Source organism: Lagopus leucura, unplaced genomic scaffold (genome assembly GCF_019238085.1).
Source record: "Lagopus leucura isolate 7727_CA_CO unplaced genomic scaffold, USGS_WTPT01 Super-Scaffold_741, whole genome shotgun sequence".
Taxonomy (NCBI): Eukaryota; Metazoa; Chordata; class Aves; order Galliformes; family Phasianidae; genus Lagopus; species Lagopus leucura.
This window is the reverse complement of record NW_024962256.1, coordinates 1,056,568-1,075,092: the sequence shown is the minus strand read 5'-3', so window position 1 is coordinate 1,075,092 and position 18,525 is coordinate 1,056,568. Positions and strand designations below refer to the sequence as shown.

Sequence of the window (18,525 nt, the reverse complement as noted above, 5' to 3'; positions counted from 1 at the left end):
AGGAGCAATAGCTTCTCACAGTTTGTGTTCCGTAGTGTTGAGTGGGATGAATTAACTCCCTCACCTCATTTTTCTTCAGGTCCTCCTGGCCTTCAAGGATTTAGAGGAGAAGCAGGTCTCCCAGGTGCTAAAGGTAAACTTCCCTTCCTCTGTGCTGTGACAGTGGTACTAGCTGATGTTCCTCTCCAGTACTCTGAGCAACAGACTTGACATGAGCATGGAACACTGAGATGTAAGAGGCAGAGAAAAACGTAAGGGGAAGGAAAGGGGAAAAGTATCAGACTTCATGATTACAAGCAAATATTGAGAAACAGAAGAGACAGGTAATAGAAAAGTCTGAATGAGGATTGAATGAGGTCTGGGTGCTATAATGATGGATGGAGCTATAATGAAGGAAAGGAAGTTGCAGTTTGAGTTTCTCGGATACGGAGTTCCTGTATTTCCCTGTGAATTTCCTTGGTACTTGAAATTCCCTTCCCTTCTGACTTGTTACTACCCTATCCATGTATCTTGCAGGTGAGAAAGGAGCTACTGGATCCCCAGGACCTAAAGGTATATCAATCAATTAAATCTTTTGACTCTTATTTAGGTTCCTTCAGATATGGATATTGTTCATAGAAGTTAGCTGTATTCTTCTTTGTCGTCTTGTTTTGTGCTCTGGTCAGAGAGCAGACTTGTTCTCTGATGGAAACATTTCACGATGAAGCAATCTCACAGAATTCTTCCTTTTTGTGTACTGCAGGTGATCAGGGTGAGAAAGGAGCTCGTGGAATGACAGGTCAGTAGATTGTATTCTTGAAGTATCAGCTTGTAAAATGTATGTGTGCTTTGTTTTAATTTTAAAAAATATATCTAGTCCAGAAAATGCTAGTTAGCTTTCTGAAAAATTATAAAGATGTTATTGGTTATAGGAGTTTTATTTTTGTACCCAGGTTCTCATCAAATAGATCCTATCCTTGATAGCAATCTTATTTTTGGTGGGTGGAAATCGCTCATGTGCTGTGCATTCACTTCCCTTGAGCATTTCTAATGCCCAGAGAAAGTCATGATTCATAAACTTTGAACATCCTATCAGTGCTTTTTTCAATTGCAAAACACCAAGTATTACTGACAGTCATAGATTATATCTTCACCAAGATTTGATTCATTTTTATGTCATCTAATTACAGGTGAACAAGGCTCAAGAGGCATACCTGGTCCTCCAGGAGAGCCAGGAGCTAAAGGACCTGCAGGTGCGTAACAGAAAATAGTTGGGTTTTTGGCCACCGTAATTTCTACTAAGCATCTGTTTTTATGAGTCCAAACGAGGGAAGAACTTGGGAGTGGAATCCTTGATAGTGATCACCAATCTTCTCTCTAAATAGCTAAAATTCATTGGTATGCTCAAAAAGTTGTCCTTACACTTTCAAGTGAACTTTTTCAGGATCTTCAGTAACTACAGCTAAGGTTTTATTCAAATGCAAGGAGATTTATTGTGTTTAAGGCTGTACTCTGCATAGTAGGAGGACAGGCAACTGTGGTACTATTACACCAGTCCCTAACAATCTGTTTTCTTTGAACAGGACAAGCTGGCCGTGATGGACAGCCAGGTGAAAAAGGTAAGAGAGAAGAGCAAATACTTCTGATGTGGCTGGTGGCTAGTTTGTAAAAGGAGTGGAAGAAGATGGCAGTAGATTTATGCTGTGGGATATGTCTCGACGTCTCGGAAAAACTGTATAAAGTCAACCTTGTAAGCATGGAAATATAACATATAATGGAGCTGGCTGTAAATCTGATAGAATTATTCTCACTCCACGGCTCTTTTCTGTTCATCTCCAAGTACATGATGCTGAAACTATCCACTTGGCCGTGAGGATACAATAGATAGAATGCTGCAGGATGCCTGGTGATGAAGTTTGAATGAATTGGATGATTATAAATCAGCAAATTACAGGTCACTAACATGATTATATTCCTAGGTGAACCAGGTCTCATGGGAATGCCAGGAGCCCGAGGCCCTCCAGGTCCTTCTGGAGATGCAGGAGAGCCAGGTAAAAGCACACAGAGGACAAAAACAATGTTTTCTTGGTCAGGAATCCACTTCTGTCAAAGATTTCTGGTCTTATTTTGAAGTTAATGCTGGCAGAGGACCTCTGTAGTGTAAGAAAGCAATGAAAATAAAATACAAAGGGAATCCCAGACCATTTGTGATCTCAGGATTGTGCACACTGCAAACAAGAGTTTCAGCTGCTAGAAGCCAACATTCAGTTTATATACCAGGTGCTAAGCTGACTTGCACCACTAGTGTGCTGTGATTTTAAGCAAATGTAATCTTGCCTTTTCTTCCTCCTGCCCAAAGTTTGTTTGAAAAATTGTTTTAAAATCTTTGATTTTTTTGCCTTTTTTTCCCACCTAGGTCTCACAGGACCCCAGGGACCACCAGGTAGGTTTTCTCACCATGTTCCAGTTTTTTGTCAGTGATGCACTTTTGGTATGGACTCAAAACAAAAAAGTTCTAATTTTCCCTCTACAACTCAGGGCTTCCAAAGTAATATCCCAAGTTTCTGCATCTCCCTTGGTTTTGAGATAGATTTTGCATAAGTTTTGAGGAATGCAGAGCCTTGGAGCATGTGTTTAGTTTCTTGTGTATCACTGAAAAGTCCTTGTAATTAGCAGCAGAAACAGAGGGGAGAGGGAGGGTTGTAGTAGAGATGGAAAAAAGGATGTGATGTTCCACAGGCAGAATAGTGTGGAGAAGGCCAAATCACCAGGGAATTTATCCAGGAGCCTCTGAAAAGGGAGCAGTATCTGTGAGAAGTTACAGGCAAACCTAGGAAGCAGTGAAAGATGGGAAGCCCCTACTTCTGCCCAAGGACACTCTTGGCTCAGTCCACCATGAATTCCTCCACCTTGTGAAGTAGTCACAACCTGCTTATAAATGCTGAAAGCCAGGTTCTGCAGTAGGAAATGCCTTCTATAAATCTATTAGTGAAGCTCACTGGAGTATATGAATAAAACCAAACAAACAACTTTTCTACTAATTATTTTAAATTGTTCTTCTTCCTAATTTTAGGACTTCCAGGCAACCCAGGCAGACCAGGGGCTAAAGGTGAGTTTTGTTTCTTCCTTAATATTTGTTTTCTTTCTGTGCTCTAAATTTTAAAGAGGATTATCTGTTCTGCTGACCAGTCTCTGAATCAACAGTGGCATCTAGTGGCTTTAGGAAAGGAAGGTTTGCGGAACAAGCAATAGCAGAACCTCCCTGACCAAACATGGCATGCAGGATGTCTGCTGAGGCACCCAGCATAGCTCTGGAAGACAAAACCTTAGCAAAATCCGTTCTACCCTGGATGTATAAGTATGATGTCTGGTAACTGCAAAGGAAGTTGTGCACCTGGCTCTGCTAACTCTAGGCCCGTTGTCAATTCTGGCAGATATGGTGCTTGGAAAGATCAGAGAGAATCTGAATGATCTCTGGATTAAGCAGGCTCTTTTGCTTCCTCCATGACCTTCTAATAATACGATTTCTTAGATGAGAGATCAAGGGCAAAGAGAATAGAAATCACATGTTTAATAAGAGAGGTAAGACAATATAATTGAGCTAGTGACAGATCTTTCCCAGAAATGGACTTCATATTTATCACTTTCTTTTCTTAGGAGAACCTGGATCTCCAGGCAAAGTCATAAGTGCTGGTATGTATTGCTGTGAGAGTTCAAACTCTTCCACTTGTGGACAATTTTCTGTTTTTTTTATTATCCCCTCCAAATTAATCTTGACTGTGTGCCAGACCCGTACTGGCAGCTCTCAGTGTTGGGAGAATACATATGCTACAGATTGTCAAATCATTCCTTGAGAACAGATTTGTTTGCAGCGTGTGTGTATTTGTAGGTGTACAAGTGCCTGTGTTTGTGTTTCAGAGGGTTCATCAACTATTGCTCTGCCAGGCCCACCAGGTCCTCCAGGACCAATGGGCCCCACTGGACCTCCTGGTGTTCCAGGTAAGAAAGCTGCTCCTCTGCAGAGTTTTTTCTTGCAGGCACCTTGCATTGCTGTGTATCCAGTTTTTAATTTAATAAGTAATGTTGGTTGTCTCTTCTGTGCTACCCTGTCTGGGAGGCAAGATTGTTCAAGCAGTCGAGATATTCATGGTTCTCACTCTTCCCTGCAGAAAGCCCAGTATCTCAGGCAGAGTCAGGGAGGCAGTGGCCCCGGGGGAGAAATGAGTTACAGTTACAAGGCAGTGGGACTAAGGGAGGGCTGAAAGATGAAAAAACAGGGAACCCTGTTGTTTTTTCTTGATCTGATGAGTACCAGCTAGAGAGAGGTCAAATTCAGCAACTCAATGCAAACTTTATTGCTTCTCAGGAAAACAAACTTATGTCTGATTTCTTTCCTTGCATTAGAATTGAAGTCAGTATGTGTTTTCCAGTCTTACCTTTGATCTCAAGACAACAGAAATCCCACTGGGCTTTGATTTTCATAGCATTGCGTGCCTCTCCCAGCTGTATAGTTGGAGCTAATCCTGGAGCTGGTTTGGTAGATCAAGACTTTGCAGCAGACAGTGCAAGAGGAGGGTTCAATCTGCTGCATTTCTTTTGTGGTCAGTGCTATTCTGGTAATGTCCCCAGTCCAAGGGGCACTGAGCACATCAATGGCCAGAGGATGGGTAATAAGCCTCTTTACCAGAGCTTCAAGTCATACAAGATGAGACACTGATGAGTTCATATCCCCATAGCAATTCTATTAATTGAGCAAACAAATTCATTATCTTTTCTGTTCTTATAAAAGACCTATTGATTCTCTTCTGCTAATAGAAAATACAGCCAGGAAAACCTCATACAATTTTTTTTTTTTTTTTTTTTTTAAACCAGGTCCTATTGGGCCAGCTGGTCTCCCTGGACAACAAGGTACTGTTCTCTATCAGCTCTGATTCTGCTCCTTTTGGAAATGGAATTCACCAGTTTTCTTTTGTTTCTAGTCTCTAAGCCCTTGGCACAATCTCACTCCCTTTTGTTTGCAGATTTCTTCCTTTCAGTTCATTTTCCTGCATTATTGGGCTTAATTAATCTTTTGAAGAATTTCCATTCTTCCTTTTTTTTTTTTTTTTTTCTTTTCTTTTTTTTTTTTTTTTTCCTCTCTTTCTCCATTTCTAGAGGAAGGGGGGAATAGTAAGAAAACCAGTGTGATGTGAAAACTGAAAATGTTTGGTTTTCTTTTCCTCTTGTTATTTTTTTCTGGAAGCTGGCATTTCTATTGTACTTCTCAGCTGCAGTTACGTTCCTGTAGTAGGGGATATAGCTTGGCTGGATGCTTCCTGTTGTTTTGAGAAGTGCAAGGACAAACTAGAGCGAAATTGCTAATAATAATGTCATTGAAATCACTGTCAATTAGGTAGACATCTGTTTGGAAAGGCCTGAGCAGAGCTGACTTTCCTAAGAGCTCTTAGCTATTTTTCTATGATCCTGTTAGAGCAAATTGTAAAGTCATTTCCACATTTGAGTCCAGTGTCCCTCAGACTCGGGCACTGAATTCAGGCTCCCAGTTCACACAAGCAAAGTTTGAACCCACTGTCAGGGGGAGGAGGAGTGGATACAAAGTGTCAGCCTCTGTTAACTAATTTGCTTTCTCCTCTTCTCCTGTAAAAGGTCCACGGGGTGAGAAGGGATCTGCAGGTGAAGCTGTGATAGAAACTATCAGGACAGAAGTCTCGTCACTGGCATCTCAGAGTAAGTAAGCCTGGTGTTCTACTCCTTTTTTTTGGACAGGTGCTGGAGACCTTGGGGCCTGCTTACAGCTAACAGGAGGTGCATCTGCCTCATTCCCCTCAGCAGGCTGTAGGACAAGTGTGTGTGCATGTGTTTGGTGGTGGAATGCTATCATGGTGGGACAGATACCTCCTCTTCTGCCCTGCTTCTCATCTGTGCATCCTAAAGTACTTTCAAAACTAACTAGATGGTTCCAGGCCCAGGACGCAAATAGAAAATCAGTGGGGCCTCAGTTTAGCCTTTTGGTCACCGTGTTTGCGTAGGGCAGTTCCCTGTGTTGGATGAACATAGAGCCATCTATAAGTGGAGAACCAGTTTAAAAGAGCGTGTTAATCTGAAGAACAGGGAAGGAAGGAAATAAGAATATCTCAGCAAGTTAGAGGGTGAATTCACAGGAGAACAAATGCTATATCAATATGGTAATTAGTAAAGCAGAATAGAATGATTTAGCAGTGTCCTGAGCAAAGTGCCAGCTTGCTCTGTGCAGTTCTAGATATGTGATGCACATCAGTATTCCTAGGGTCTAGGACCTCTGTAAGTGTGCAAAACAGGCAGGGCAAAGAAGGGCATAAAGCCATAAATGGTACTTGCCAAATGACATCTTTGTGCACCAGAATGAGGTCATATAAATCCCAGACTGTGCTTCCATACCACCCCATCCCTCATGCAGTTTTGGACCTCTGCGTCACTGAGCTTTAAGTTTGTGCCTCCACTAAAAGGCAAAGATCCATTTCCAATAAAGACAACATGGTGCAGATACTTGTTAAATTATAGCTGTGCCATAGTCTCCTTTCTCCTCTCCTTGAAAGGTCTTTCTTTCTTTCTCTACCCTCTGAGTCTGAGTTTTTTGCTCACTCCCCCAGCACCTGTTGCTCTTTAGAGAGATTACCTCCCGTTTTTTTCAATATGCTTCCAGACTGCTCAGTGCTGTATTTTGCTTTCTGTCCCAAACCCCGTGCTGGTAACCAAACATCCCTCCTTTCCCATCTCTGCCTCAACTTTGGCTTAGGTCATCCAGGTCCTACCTGAGTCCTCTGTTGACTGTGAGAACTTCTATCAGCAACACAACTGTCTCCATAACAGCATTAGCTTCACAGCAACAATTTTTCCTTTTTTTGTGTTTCACTTGCACAGTGTTGGGAGATATACAAGGGCGAGCAGGACCACCAGGTCCCCCTGGACCACCAGGTATGTAATATAGTGGAGATCAGTGTGTAAGCAGGGACACACCACCACCTCAGTGCACTTCTGGGCTGTGCATTTGGCTCTGTAAATACCCTATAACAATCATGTTTATTTCATTGTCAGGTGAATCTGTGCAGGGACTTCCTGGGCCTCGTGGTCCCCCTGGTAAGAGCTTGTTTCTCTGAAACAACCTTGGAAAGTGGGTGGTTTTTTCAGTGCCTCTGTCCTGTGCTTTGCAGAATGTCACGTAATGATCTTGGACACGTTGGAAATTGTTAGGACTGACTATACTGGAAGTGGAATCTCCCACAGTGATGGGTTCTTACTAATGCAGTTTCACAGCAGTAAGATGCTGCCCAAGGGATGAGATTTGCTTTTGACACCATTTGCTAGACAGACTAGTGAATCATAAAGGGAAGATGCTCAGTGTGCTCGTATCCCCATAGAACACAACGAAATAATTTTGTATTTAATTCTTGTATGGCCTTAACTTCCATCTGGAGACAGATGTAGCAGCACTGATCACAAGGAACACATCCTTACACCACTACCTGTAGCAAAATGGTAATTTTACCTTACAAAGCCAGAAGAGAATACTGCAGGAAGGCATGAGATAGGAGCACAACCCCATTCCTTGCTCTCTAGTCAGTAGCAAAGGGTGAGGCTATGAACTTTCCCTGTCAGTGAAACAGAGGCCATCTGGGATAGACACACTGCACCACAAAGAAACACATTTCTCTGTCCTACATTTGGTGATAGCAGATGATAATGGAAAAAAAAAAATAACAAGGATGGATAGGTATGCATGGAAAAAACAATGATGCTATCCTGTACCTGGAAATATTTGAGTTATGTCCATGGCTGGAGGTGGAGCAGTTCTGATATATTTACTCATGTTACTGAAGTTTTTTCTTCCTGAAATCTATTTGTGTCTCTCTTGCATAGGATTGCCAGGACCTTCAGGCCCACCAGGGAGACCAGGATCTTCAGTGTCCACCTCAGGTAGGCCCTTCAGGTTCATTCGCTCCCTTGTGCCCTGAGAATGTCCTGTTTGTTTTGGTCTGTCCTTGGTTATATAAAGATGGAGCCAAAGGAAACTTGTATCGTGTCTTGTTGGCTGTCATAAAGAAATGTGTTTGTTTTACTTACAGAAACATTTGTCTCTGGCCCACCCGGTCCACCAGGTCCACCAGGCCCAAAGGGAGACCAAGGTGAGTCCCACTGCCTTACCAAGATACTGGGTGGGTGATAGCAACACAGACTGAAAAGAAGGAAGGAAGCACTTGGAGGCAGAAACTCTCCTGCCTTTCTGTGGCTATAAGAATGATCACTAAGTAGGACTCCTGTCTGCTTCCACAAAAAAAAAAAGTCATTTTCAAAGAAATTTGTTAGCCTATATTGCTGGTTTCAAGGCAGTTGTTCTCTTCAGATCCCAACTTTGTGTCATGTCAGATTTGCCATTAAAGGGGGAATCAGTGGGGAACAATCTTTTTTTAAATACAACATGGAGTTGGTAAGTCAGTGTAAGGAGGTGTCCCTGTTAAACTTAGCTCAGCTCTCGCCTGGCAGGAAAAAGTGGGATCTGCTCCCTTTACCCACTCTGCCTTGTAAATTGAAAGCCATGAGAGTATTCTGCAGTGTGGGCTGAGATATTGTAGGAAATCAAAGCCAAAAAAAAGCTAACAATGCGCCTCTGCTTCCATGTTCACAGGTGAACGAGGTCCACGAGGATTCACAGGTAAGGAGGCTTCCAGGGCTTGTTGTTGAGGTGCAGTGTAGTTTTGTATATGACACCTCTTCTTTTTCTGTGTCCCATGCAGGTGAACCAGGTGAACCTGGCCTCCCAGGATTCTCTTCCCACGGTCAGTCTGTACCCTTTTTCCTCATTTGAATGCATTGTCCATAAGCTGAAGCCAGAGGCAAAATCTGACTCGGTTTTGGTGGAGCCAGAATTTTGTTCACACGGTTTATACCTTTGAATTTCTGACTCTCCTTTGCAATTGACAGGTGGTACAGTCACCATGCAGGGACCTCCAGGCCCACCAGGCCCACCAGGACCTAAAGGTGAAGTTAAAATCTAGCTTCTTTCTGTGTTAGTGGCTTCACACAGCCATGTCTGGTTAAAACTGAAGGATGGAGCAACCTAGTCTCTAGAGAATTAGAGCTATTCCCACCCTTGCCTTTTCAGGCACAACAGAAGCATGGCAAATGAGTTTCTTCAGGAACATGGCTCTGGGTGGCTGCTGTGGCCTCTTCTGCTTTTCCCAAACAAGCTGTTCATCCAATTTAGTCATTGCAAGGACTAGGTGGTTGCCTGTCTGGTGACACATAGCTTAGCTATTTTACAGACCAGGTCTAGAGGATGCAGTGACGCTTACAAATAATTGTCTGTCTCTCTCACTCTGGTATCCAGGTGATGCAGGTGTCCCAGGCGCTCCTGGCATCCCAGGAACATCTCGAGGTGAGAGGCTATCATTGCTCTATCAGGAAATGCTGGCATTGCTGGTGGAGATTTACAAAAAATTCCTTTGAGTTTTATGAAAATGTGGATGTCAGTTTAATGCTGATTGGATTTGTGTACAAAACCTTAAAGAACGTGAGGTGTCTCCACGCTGTGGTGACAGGAGTCATGCAGGGCCCACTTTACACCTTGCTGTGGAGGCCAATAAGAGGTCCTTAAGCTGGTTTTCCACGAGCCAAATGGGATTAGGAGTAGTGGGGTTAACCTAAAGAGTTTGAGTGCTTTTTGGATCTCTATCCATGCTTCTGCAGAGCATTGCATTTAGTGCACAAACTGAGTGCACTGTCTATCTGTCTGAAGCCAGGGAGGTTTCTGGGCTCAGCCCTGCAAAGTTGGGTAGGCTGAATGATAACATGCCAAATGAAATGAAAGTGTTAGACTGCTTAATAGTCCATGTTTAAACTATGTTTGGAGATAGAAGGACTCTATAGTTCATTCCCAAAACTCTTCCCAGAAGAGGGAAGGGTTCGCTGCAAGCATCCATTAGCGTTTCTTGGTCTAATGCAGACATGCCAAAAACTTTCCTTGCAATATTTTCTGTAGGTGGATCCAGACAAATCCAGGGACCCCCGGGGCCTCCTGGGCCACCAGGTCCTCCTGGCCCAGGTGGAAGTTCCTCTCAAGAGATTCAGCATTATGTCACTGATTACCTGAAAAGTGAGTATAACCAGGATTTGCACAGGTCAGCTGATGCATGCCTGTCTTCCTTTTGTTCCCTGAGCCCCTTGTCACTCTCCTGTTAGAAGCAGCAGCCCTACTGCTCTGGCTTTATTTTTGTTGAATAATGTGGAGTGCCGTTGCCTACTGTAGCCTCTGCAGAACTCTCTTTCATTGGCCTTGATTTTTCACCCCCAACCCCTTCCCCTCCCCCCCAAAAATAAAACAAAAAAGGGAATTTAGTGGTTGTGTATCTGGCCATCATTTTCACCTAGTGACATGGGCATATCTTGGGCTTCCTTCCTAGGTGATAACGTAAGGCATTATTTGACTGGTGCCCAAGGTCCTCCAGGCCCTCCAGGCCCACCTGGAATCCTCACCACTGCAGATGGGAAGAGTTTTGATTTTGCAGAGCTGGCTACCCGTGTTATGAGCTATATGACAAGTAAGCATCATTTTCCTGTGCTGGTAAGCTCTGTGAGTATCAGGTCACACTCTCTGCTAAGGACATGAGGACAGACAACACTCTCTAAGGTGCAGCTCCTCAGGCCTGTCTTTTGCACATCTTGGCCCAGGACTTCACACAGCTGAAGCGACCTCTGAACCTTTAGATTAACTAATAGTTGCTGTTTAAGTAGTCTCATATTAAATGTTAGCTGTTAGAATCTTTAATGTCCCCATGTCCCAGGCACAAGTGTCTGTATTTGATTTTATATGTGGTGTCAGATTTTTAGGGCTATCTTATCTTCTCGGAGCCCTCCTAAAGTAGATGAAATTCCCAGTGCTTTTGGAAGCAGTTTAGAATCTTGGAGCAGAAACCACACTGCTGTGGAAATGACCATGCTATGTGAAACTGCAACTGATTTGTGTTGTCCTGCATGGGAAACCCATTTTACTAGCTAAACTGGATTAATTCAGCTTTCCTCTGTTCCTCCTCTACCCCTCTTCACCCTCTGTCTAACATGTCTATGTCTATGTCTTGCCTAACATAAAACCTTTTCATTCCCCCAGGCTCTTCAGATCATTATCAGTCATTTGCCAGTTCAGTATCAACTACATCTGTTTTGTACCAAGAACTTTTGAACCTGCTGCAGAGTAAGTGACTGTGAAAAGAAATGTGGAGATGTGGGTAAAGCATCCCAAAGTTGCCTTTCCTTCTTGTCTCCTGGCTCCCATTATGATTACCAGCAGCTGCCTTGGAGGGCAAAGGCCTGCCATAGGTGCTGTACAGTGAACTGCAATGTCTCCTTCCATGTCCTCTGGAGACAAATTTACGTGTCTTATACTGTTGAGTTTGCATGCTTTCCAAAAGTTATACTTGTTCACTTGGTTTGCTTTTTGTACCCACTGCTATAACCACAGTTTCCTACTCTCCTTGACTCTCTAGGTGGCATCTGTCTACATCCCTCCTCTAAAGGAATTCCCAGTGGTTTTCCCCAGTCTCCCACTAAAGCCTGGGGTTTCGTTTTCCCACTTACCCAGTCCCTTAAGGTTCCCCATCTCTTTTTGCCCACCCCAAAGCCTTACTATGTCTTTGTTTTTAAGATGGGCAGCATACCCAGCTCTATCTTCTTTCCTACACGCGTTGCAGTTGTGGGTTTCTACCATATGGAGGGCAGAGGACACTCAGAAAGGGAGGTGCAAGGTTAAGGGAGCTTTGCATGTATAGAATCTGGTGATTTCTCTAGTGTGCTGGGTCTCAGCTCACAGGCTGGGAACTCCTCACACTTGACTTTTTTTTAAGCAGCTGGATATTCTTAAAATATCTCTTCTATTTGCAGGAGAAGAAATTCGTCAGTATCTAGTTGGACCTCGGGGCCCACCAGGACCTCCTGGACCAGGAGTAGATGGAATGTCTCTGTCACTGGATTATGATGAGTTGACCAGACGGTTTATTAGCTACTTGACAAGTAATTGTCTTTATTAGTGTGCTTTTCTCTTTGTTCCTTTGGAAGCTGACAAAAAAAATCGTGCAGTTAGTGAAAGGTCTTCTCATGTTGGTTGAGCAAATCCCTAAGTACAGAGACCTCCTCACAGGGGCTGTGATAGACTTCTAAAAGAATGAAGATGTCCTGCATCTAAGATATTATGCACAGACACAAGAAGTGAGTTTTGCTTTGCTAAAAACTGATCATAGAGACGTCACCTCACCTTAGCCAACTTAGAAGTCCTGTCAATCCCTTTTTAACTCTGAGAAGTTAACTTCAAAGTGAAACAGATTCCACCTCTGTGCTTCATTTTCTCGACTGTAAAGGGATGAATATGGCATTTAAGAACCATTGGGCAGAAAGGAATCTGCAGCATCCTTTACAAGAGTGCTAAAATGTCAAATTCTGATAGGGCAACTGCCTGCTTGAAGAAGCAGCCTGGACCATGCTCAGTCTCTCTGAACCACCCTAGGAGACCAGATTCCATCAGTGAGCTGCTCCAAAGATGATAGGCATTGGCTTTTTGACTCTGAAAGAAGGAAAAGGCTGTTTAACAGCAGCACCCCAACAGCTCAAGCAGAAAAACTGCATTTTATCAGCAGTGACATTTCATTATATCAAATCCCAAAGATGCAGAATTTTGCAACAGAGCCACTTGCAGATAGGCAGGCACAGGGAAAGCAGCACATATGTCTGGCTCCACAGATGAGCTGCATGTCCTGGCAGGCTTAATGTTGGAGGTTCATGAAGCATGCTGAGCTCTTGCTTAGAGGAAGAAGCCTGATACCTGCCATACCTGTGCATACCTTTGTATTTGGATTAAGGGGCAAACCTTAACTCCCAACAAGAAAATGGCTTAAGCTCTGCTTCTTAGCACGGATGGCTGGTGCAGGAGGCTCTCCTGCATTGCCTGCAAGCAGGCCCTCAGCCTGTCTGTCCACACTACAACACAGCCTGTTGTGATAACGTGATGCTGTTGGATATGTTTGATTTTGCAGGTTCTGGTATGAGCATTGGACTCCCTGGACCGCCTGGGCCTCCAGGTTCACCAGGCATATCTTACAGTGAACTGACAGCATACCTGAGAAGTAAGCCAACTTCTTGATCCCTGATACAGGTTCCTACACACCTACAGGATCTTTTTACGGGCTTTTTACTGCCACCATCCCTTATCTGCAAATGACTCATTGCTAAGTGCAGAACTTTCCCCTTGGGCTGTCACCACAGATAACCCTCTATGTGTCTCCAGTGATCACCTCTGCCTTAGGAGCAGCACTGTGCTCTGCTAGGACCTGTAGAAACAGTGAGTGGCTGCAGACAGATCCTGAGATCTTGTGGAGAGTGGTGGCATACAAGAGCTTTTTATGTCACCTCTTAAAAGCAGTTCCGTATTTGAAAGTGGGCTTAAATTTGGACTTTGACACTCTTTGGGGTCTTCTGACTTCCATGTATGACATCTCAATTCAAGGAAGTGAGGTGTGCCAGGAACTGGGGAGAAAAAAGCATCTCGTGCTTGGTTTTAGTTGGCATTATCTATATTGTCAGGAAAGTTCATCAGGATTGCAGTGGTTTTGATAACATCATCTCTTTCCTTGTGTCTTGCAGACTCTGAATTCAGTGGTCTTGTCGGACCCCCTGGGCCTGCAGGGCCCCCAGGACCCCCAGGAATCCCTGGATCATCTGGCACCTCTCTGGAGGACATCTCTGCTTACCTACAAAGTAAAGCACCTGCTTTTCTCACAGCTGGCAGGGAGATTTTGATTGGAGGTGCTGGAGGGACTGGGCCTGAGATTTAGCTTACTAGGGCCTGTGACTGCTCACTGGGAACAAGGTCACTTAAAATCTCATCAACATCAGCTGGAAAGGGCTGGAAGTTGGGGTTGGAGCCTTTACATTTTTAAGATTCCTAGCCACGTGTCCTGGTTTTATCTGTATTCCATATCATGACACTTTCCTTCTCCCTGTTGAAAGAGGCCTTTCCCCCCCCATCCCTTTCCGGTTGTGCTTGAAACCACTACACCATGCAGTGTCCTTGTTCTCTCACTGTCAAAATCATTCTTTTCTCTTTATCTCTCAAGGTGTTGGATACTCTTCTATCTCTGGCATGCAGGGCCCACCTGGCCCTCCTGGCCCTCCGGGACCACCAGGCTTCTCAGGAACTGGCCTCCTGTCCTACGCTGACATCACCCACAGTGATGAATTCAGGAGTGAGCTGATCCAGTACCTGAAGAGTAAGGAAATGCTGTCCACCCCCTCTGCACATGTCCATTGCCATGCTTTGTCTTGTGTGGGCTGCTGGCTCTACTGCAGCTGAGACAGCCTCTCCTGAAGAAGTGATGGAGCAACGCTTCATTCCTACAGGCTTACTGCTTATCCCAGTACTCACCTTACAGGCTGTAGAGAGACCACAGTTCACTCTGTAGGCAGATTTCCTTTCAGTTCAACTGCAAGACCAAAGTCCATGTTGTGAGCCTAAAGGAACAAGCACTGTGCAGTTAAAAGTAACCTGTACTGAGCAATGAGTTGTTAGTGAGGTCATTTGCAGACCTTTGCTATTGGAAAAGTGTTCTCTTTGGTGAACATCTTCCTACAGAGCAAAGGATGATGTGAAATTTGGAGGGAATGGTAAGCCAGTTGTGAGCAGCATTGGTCTGGGCTCTCATGTTGGCAAGTCATCCAGGGGAGCCTCTGAACAGCAAGAGAGTGGGCTATTTTTGGGAGGCTGGTCACAGAATGCTGTTCAGCAGGGGTGCTGTGCTTGGCCTGAGAGGAGTGCACCCCTCTGCAATCATTGCGCAGGTTTCTGCGGTGAGGCGCCCAATACTGTGGGAGAGATGGGGGCAGAGGAGGATGTCAGGCTTTAATTTTCCCATCTGTAGAGTTTCAGGTTGATATATGTGCCTGTTGCCTGATGCATGGCAGTGGATAATGGTTACTGCAGTGATTGTCAGGAGAATTTCACCCTCGTCTTCATTCAGATTGTAGCCACGTGACATCTGTGGAGCCTGGGGGCTCTGGTACCCCAGTGTCCCTGATGTCCTCTCATTGCCTCTTGTGTTTTTGCAGGTGATGAAGTTCGAAGCTACATCTCAGGGCCTCCTGGGCCCCCTGGGCCACGGGGACCACCAGGACCCAAAGGAGATAGTGGTTTGGTGGCTGGGTCTATGTCTTCATTGTATCATGATTCAGTGGCTTCTGAACGGTTGCATGGAGGATCCATGGGTGCCGAGGGATCCCATGGAGGATCACTTGGCACAGGCAGCTCTTACAGCAGCTCCGTGAGCAGCAGCAGGTCATCATACAGTGCCTCCATGGGCAACGATGGCTCTTATGGTGCATCCCTGGGCAGCGATGGGTCGTTTGATGGGCTGCTGACAGCTGAGGAGTCACACAGGAGATCAGCAGGTCCAGGCAGATCTTATAGCAACTCCTTTACTGGATCCTTGGATTACAGTGAGCTGGCTCGACGTGTGTCAGAGAACCTACAAAGTGAGTGTGATGCTTTTTTTTTCCTGAGCCTTCCTGTTTTGGCACACAACTCCCAGTTCATTTTCCTTACTCTTCCTGCTCCCTGTAGTTTTCCCTTACACTCTCTTGCCCTACCATCCAGAAACAGCTCCTTTCAAATGATGTCTTTATTTCTTCAGGCCAGGGTATCCTCCAGGACTTCATGTCTTACACTGGACAGGGGCCCCCAGGCCCGCCAGGACCTCCTGGACCTCCTGGAATAAGCAGAGTCTTTGCAGCCTATGGCAATGTCACTGAGGACCTCATGGATTTCTTCAGAAGTAAGTGACGTGTTGACCTGATGTTTCTAGCTCATGCATGTGAGGTCTCTCCAGCCTCTTGTGGAGCCAATGATCCTTTCACTTCTGCGTGCTGCAGAAGTTCAGTCAAGATTCAAAGTTAGAGGCAGATCCCTCTTCCTCCTTTGCTGGGGATGTGTAGTCTCATCATTAGGAAGGACATTAAGTTTTCCCACTACATGTAGAAAATTCACCCTTATGGCCTGAGCTTGCAACCCCTGGGCTCATTTTAGGCTGGTTGGACTGGCACATGTACAGCAGAAAAAGAGAGCTTTCTCATGGCTCTCAAAGTTCCCTCTAAGCAGGGACCTGCTCCAGCACAGGTGACAGGCAGGATGCTTGGGCTGGGTGGCAGAGCAGCACTGGTGAGGTGAGATCCCAGCCTGCACCAGGTCTACTGGGAATGAAAATATTTGAAAAAATTGCTCCTGCTCAGTCTAATCCCATTTAACCTAGAGCAATGTCCTTCCAGTGTGACTCACTGCTTCTCTAAGTGAACACACAGTCTTTCAGGTGGTTTATCCTACTCACTCATGCTCTGTTTTCCTCTCCAGCACACGGTACTGTCCGGGGACCACCTGGTGAGAAAGGAGAGCGGGGTTATCCCGGCCCCAAAGGTAAGGCTTGCCATCCTTTCCCTCTCAAGCCTATGATGCCAGTAACTTCTTGCTGCCCAGGAAGCAGCACTGTGGCCAAAGGGATGGTTGGAACCAGGCTGCTCTTAAGGTCAGAGCCTCCATGTAGTGAAGGCGGTCTTTACGATCTTTACGAGCAGCCTAATTTGTTCTTCCTTACTCTGACCTATCCCAATCACACTTGTGGACAACTTGTTTTTGTCATTCCTTCAGGTGACCCGGGGCCGATGGGCCCACCAGGACGCCAGGGGCACAGGGGACCAAAAGGAGAGAAAGGCGAGAAAGGTACGGACATCTGCCATCCCTGGGGAGAGCTGGGTCAGGGCTTGGAGTGTTCTCTGGACATCAGCCCATCTGGTGGGAAATGCTGTGACACAGCTTGGACTGGTTTTCTTGGTTGTTTTATGGAGTAGTGTTTTTTGTCTTGTTTTTTCTCTACATGAATTCTTCAAATAATCCTCCGACTTTCTCTTGTCCCCAGGTGAACAAGTGTATGGTGGCAGAAGGAAAAGAAGAAGTGTTGGGGTTTAAGGGAAGAGCAAAGTCAGTTCTGCACCGGGCACCATCCCTAGCAGCTCAAGAGATTTCGTGTGGATCTTCACTGTCTTACTGCTAAAATGTCCTTGCCAGTCAGCTAAGTACTTAGACTTGATAGTTCAGTGTTTCTGCTGAGATCTGAACGGCTCTTTTACATATGTCCAGTGTTGCTCTAGTGTGGATATTTCCTCCTGTTGCAAATGTATGGCCCCTGAGCCTATCCAGGCTTGTGGTTTTGTGCTGACAAGGGCTTCCTACCCCTCTCAGTCCAGTCTTGTATTATTTTGAGCTACATAAAAACTTGTCTTAAACAACAAGCCACATATCCAGAAAAAAAAGAAAAAAGTCCTCCCCATACCAAACAAGTGGTAAGAGTCAGACCAAAAGCCCTGCAGGAAGTGCCAGGACTGAGCTTCCTGAGCACAGCACTGTGCTGGCTGTAGTGAGGCAGGGCCTGCTGCATCAGGTGGTGATGGCACTGAGCAGGGTCCTGGCTGGGGCTGGGAGTGCTTTCAGATCTCTGGGGTCAGCACTTATTGTCATCCCACCTGCGACCCATTTTGGAATGTGGTTCCCTTCCGCCTCAGTTGTTCAGTGCTCTGGCACTCAGGATGTATTAACCTCGCTCCCCAGCCTGAATCCTTTGTCCAAATCCTGTTACAGAGCAGGCTGTGGCAGCACGCAGGGCACAGCACATGCAAATACTCTGCAGGGAGCATGGGCCTCTCGTGCTGTGCAGCACGGCCTGCTGTGACATGCACAGGGACAGAACTGAAGCACTTTTCTTCAATGTAATTTGTTGACTTTTAAAAAGCATTTTTGCATTCTATTTTTGGAACATTAGGAAAAACTTGTTAATGTAAACATCCCAATTAAAGTGTGTTTTGTACTCCAAGTTTGCCTATCGGTATTACAGCATAGCCTGTACCAGAGTCACTGTGACTGGGGGCAGACATGCTGTGGGGTTTGAGTGGCCAATGGTGGCAGTTTTCCTTCATTCTCATCACCAGTTTGTGACCAAGCAGCCAGTGCATTGTGTCTCGGGATCTCTGGTTTCCAGTCTTCAGGAGAGTTTGGAACAAGGTTCTATACAAACCTGGTTGGTTTTCAGAGTATACAGCAGCTTGCAGTGTTGGCTCATTAAACTTGTATCCTTCTGGGTGAATCATACTCTTCACCTGGCTCTGCTGAGACATTTCCTTTCAAATCTATCTTAAAAACAACCACAAAAAAACCCTCAAAGTCGTGTTTAAGTGCAGCAGCTGTGCTCCTGTGTCTCAAGCAATGCCAGAGCTACTCAGCATGCTGTGAGTTGCAAGCCAGGCTGTCAGGCAAAATGAGGTTTGTGTTCAATCTCTGCTCCCACAGTGGGCTATTCCAGCCAGGGCCCACGCAACCACACAAGGTTAAAGTATTTTTTTTATCCTCACTTGATAAAAATTACAAATTGTTCTGCTCACTCACAGATCACTTCAGTTCATATGAGTTTTCTGAAAAGAAAAGAGACGCTC

General features: G+C 45.1%; 1 protein-coding gene across 1 annotated transcript in view; it reads left to right on the top strand.

The window, feature by feature from the left end:
* COL17A1 (collagen type XVII alpha 1 chain) overlaps nt 1-17,104 on the top strand; it is a 35,056-nt gene extending 17,952 nt beyond the window's left edge. Inside the window, exons 25-56 of the mRNA XM_042863824.1 lie at nt 80-133; nt 517-552; nt 743-778; nt 1,170-1,232; nt 1,563-1,598; nt 1,959-2,030; nt 2,396-2,422; nt 3,053-3,088; nt 3,637-3,672; nt 3,898-3,978; nt 4,852-4,887; nt 5,626-5,706; nt 6,880-6,933; nt 7,054-7,095; nt 7,876-7,932; nt 8,082-8,141; nt 8,642-8,668; nt 8,751-8,792; nt 8,938-8,994; nt 9,344-9,391; nt 9,995-10,108; nt 10,416-10,553; nt 11,120-11,203; nt 11,890-12,018; nt 13,035-13,124; nt 13,642-13,755; nt 14,115-14,267; nt 15,103-15,525; nt 15,684-15,824; nt 16,397-16,459; nt 16,691-16,762; nt 16,959-17,104. Of these exons, the coding sequence (XP_042719758.1) occupies nt 80-133; nt 517-552; nt 743-778; nt 1,170-1,232; nt 1,563-1,598; nt 1,959-2,030; nt 2,396-2,422; nt 3,053-3,088; nt 3,637-3,672; nt 3,898-3,978; nt 4,852-4,887; nt 5,626-5,706; nt 6,880-6,933; nt 7,054-7,095; nt 7,876-7,932; nt 8,082-8,141; nt 8,642-8,668; nt 8,751-8,792; nt 8,938-8,994; nt 9,344-9,391; nt 9,995-10,108; nt 10,416-10,553; nt 11,120-11,203; nt 11,890-12,018; nt 13,035-13,124; nt 13,642-13,755; nt 14,115-14,267; nt 15,103-15,525; nt 15,684-15,824; nt 16,397-16,459; nt 16,691-16,762; nt 16,959-17,008 (2,552 nt within the window). The 3' untranslated portion in view covers nt 17,009-17,104. The remainder of the gene's footprint in view (nt 1-79; nt 134-516; nt 553-742; nt 779-1,169; nt 1,233-1,562; nt 1,599-1,958; nt 2,031-2,395; nt 2,423-3,052; nt 3,089-3,636; nt 3,673-3,897; nt 3,979-4,851; nt 4,888-5,625; nt 5,707-6,879; nt 6,934-7,053; nt 7,096-7,875; nt 7,933-8,081; nt 8,142-8,641; nt 8,669-8,750; nt 8,793-8,937; nt 8,995-9,343; nt 9,392-9,994; nt 10,109-10,415; nt 10,554-11,119; nt 11,204-11,889; nt 12,019-13,034; nt 13,125-13,641; nt 13,756-14,114; nt 14,268-15,102; nt 15,526-15,683; nt 15,825-16,396; nt 16,460-16,690; nt 16,763-16,958) is intronic.
* Nucleotides 17,105-18,525: the final 1,421 nt, after the last annotated feature.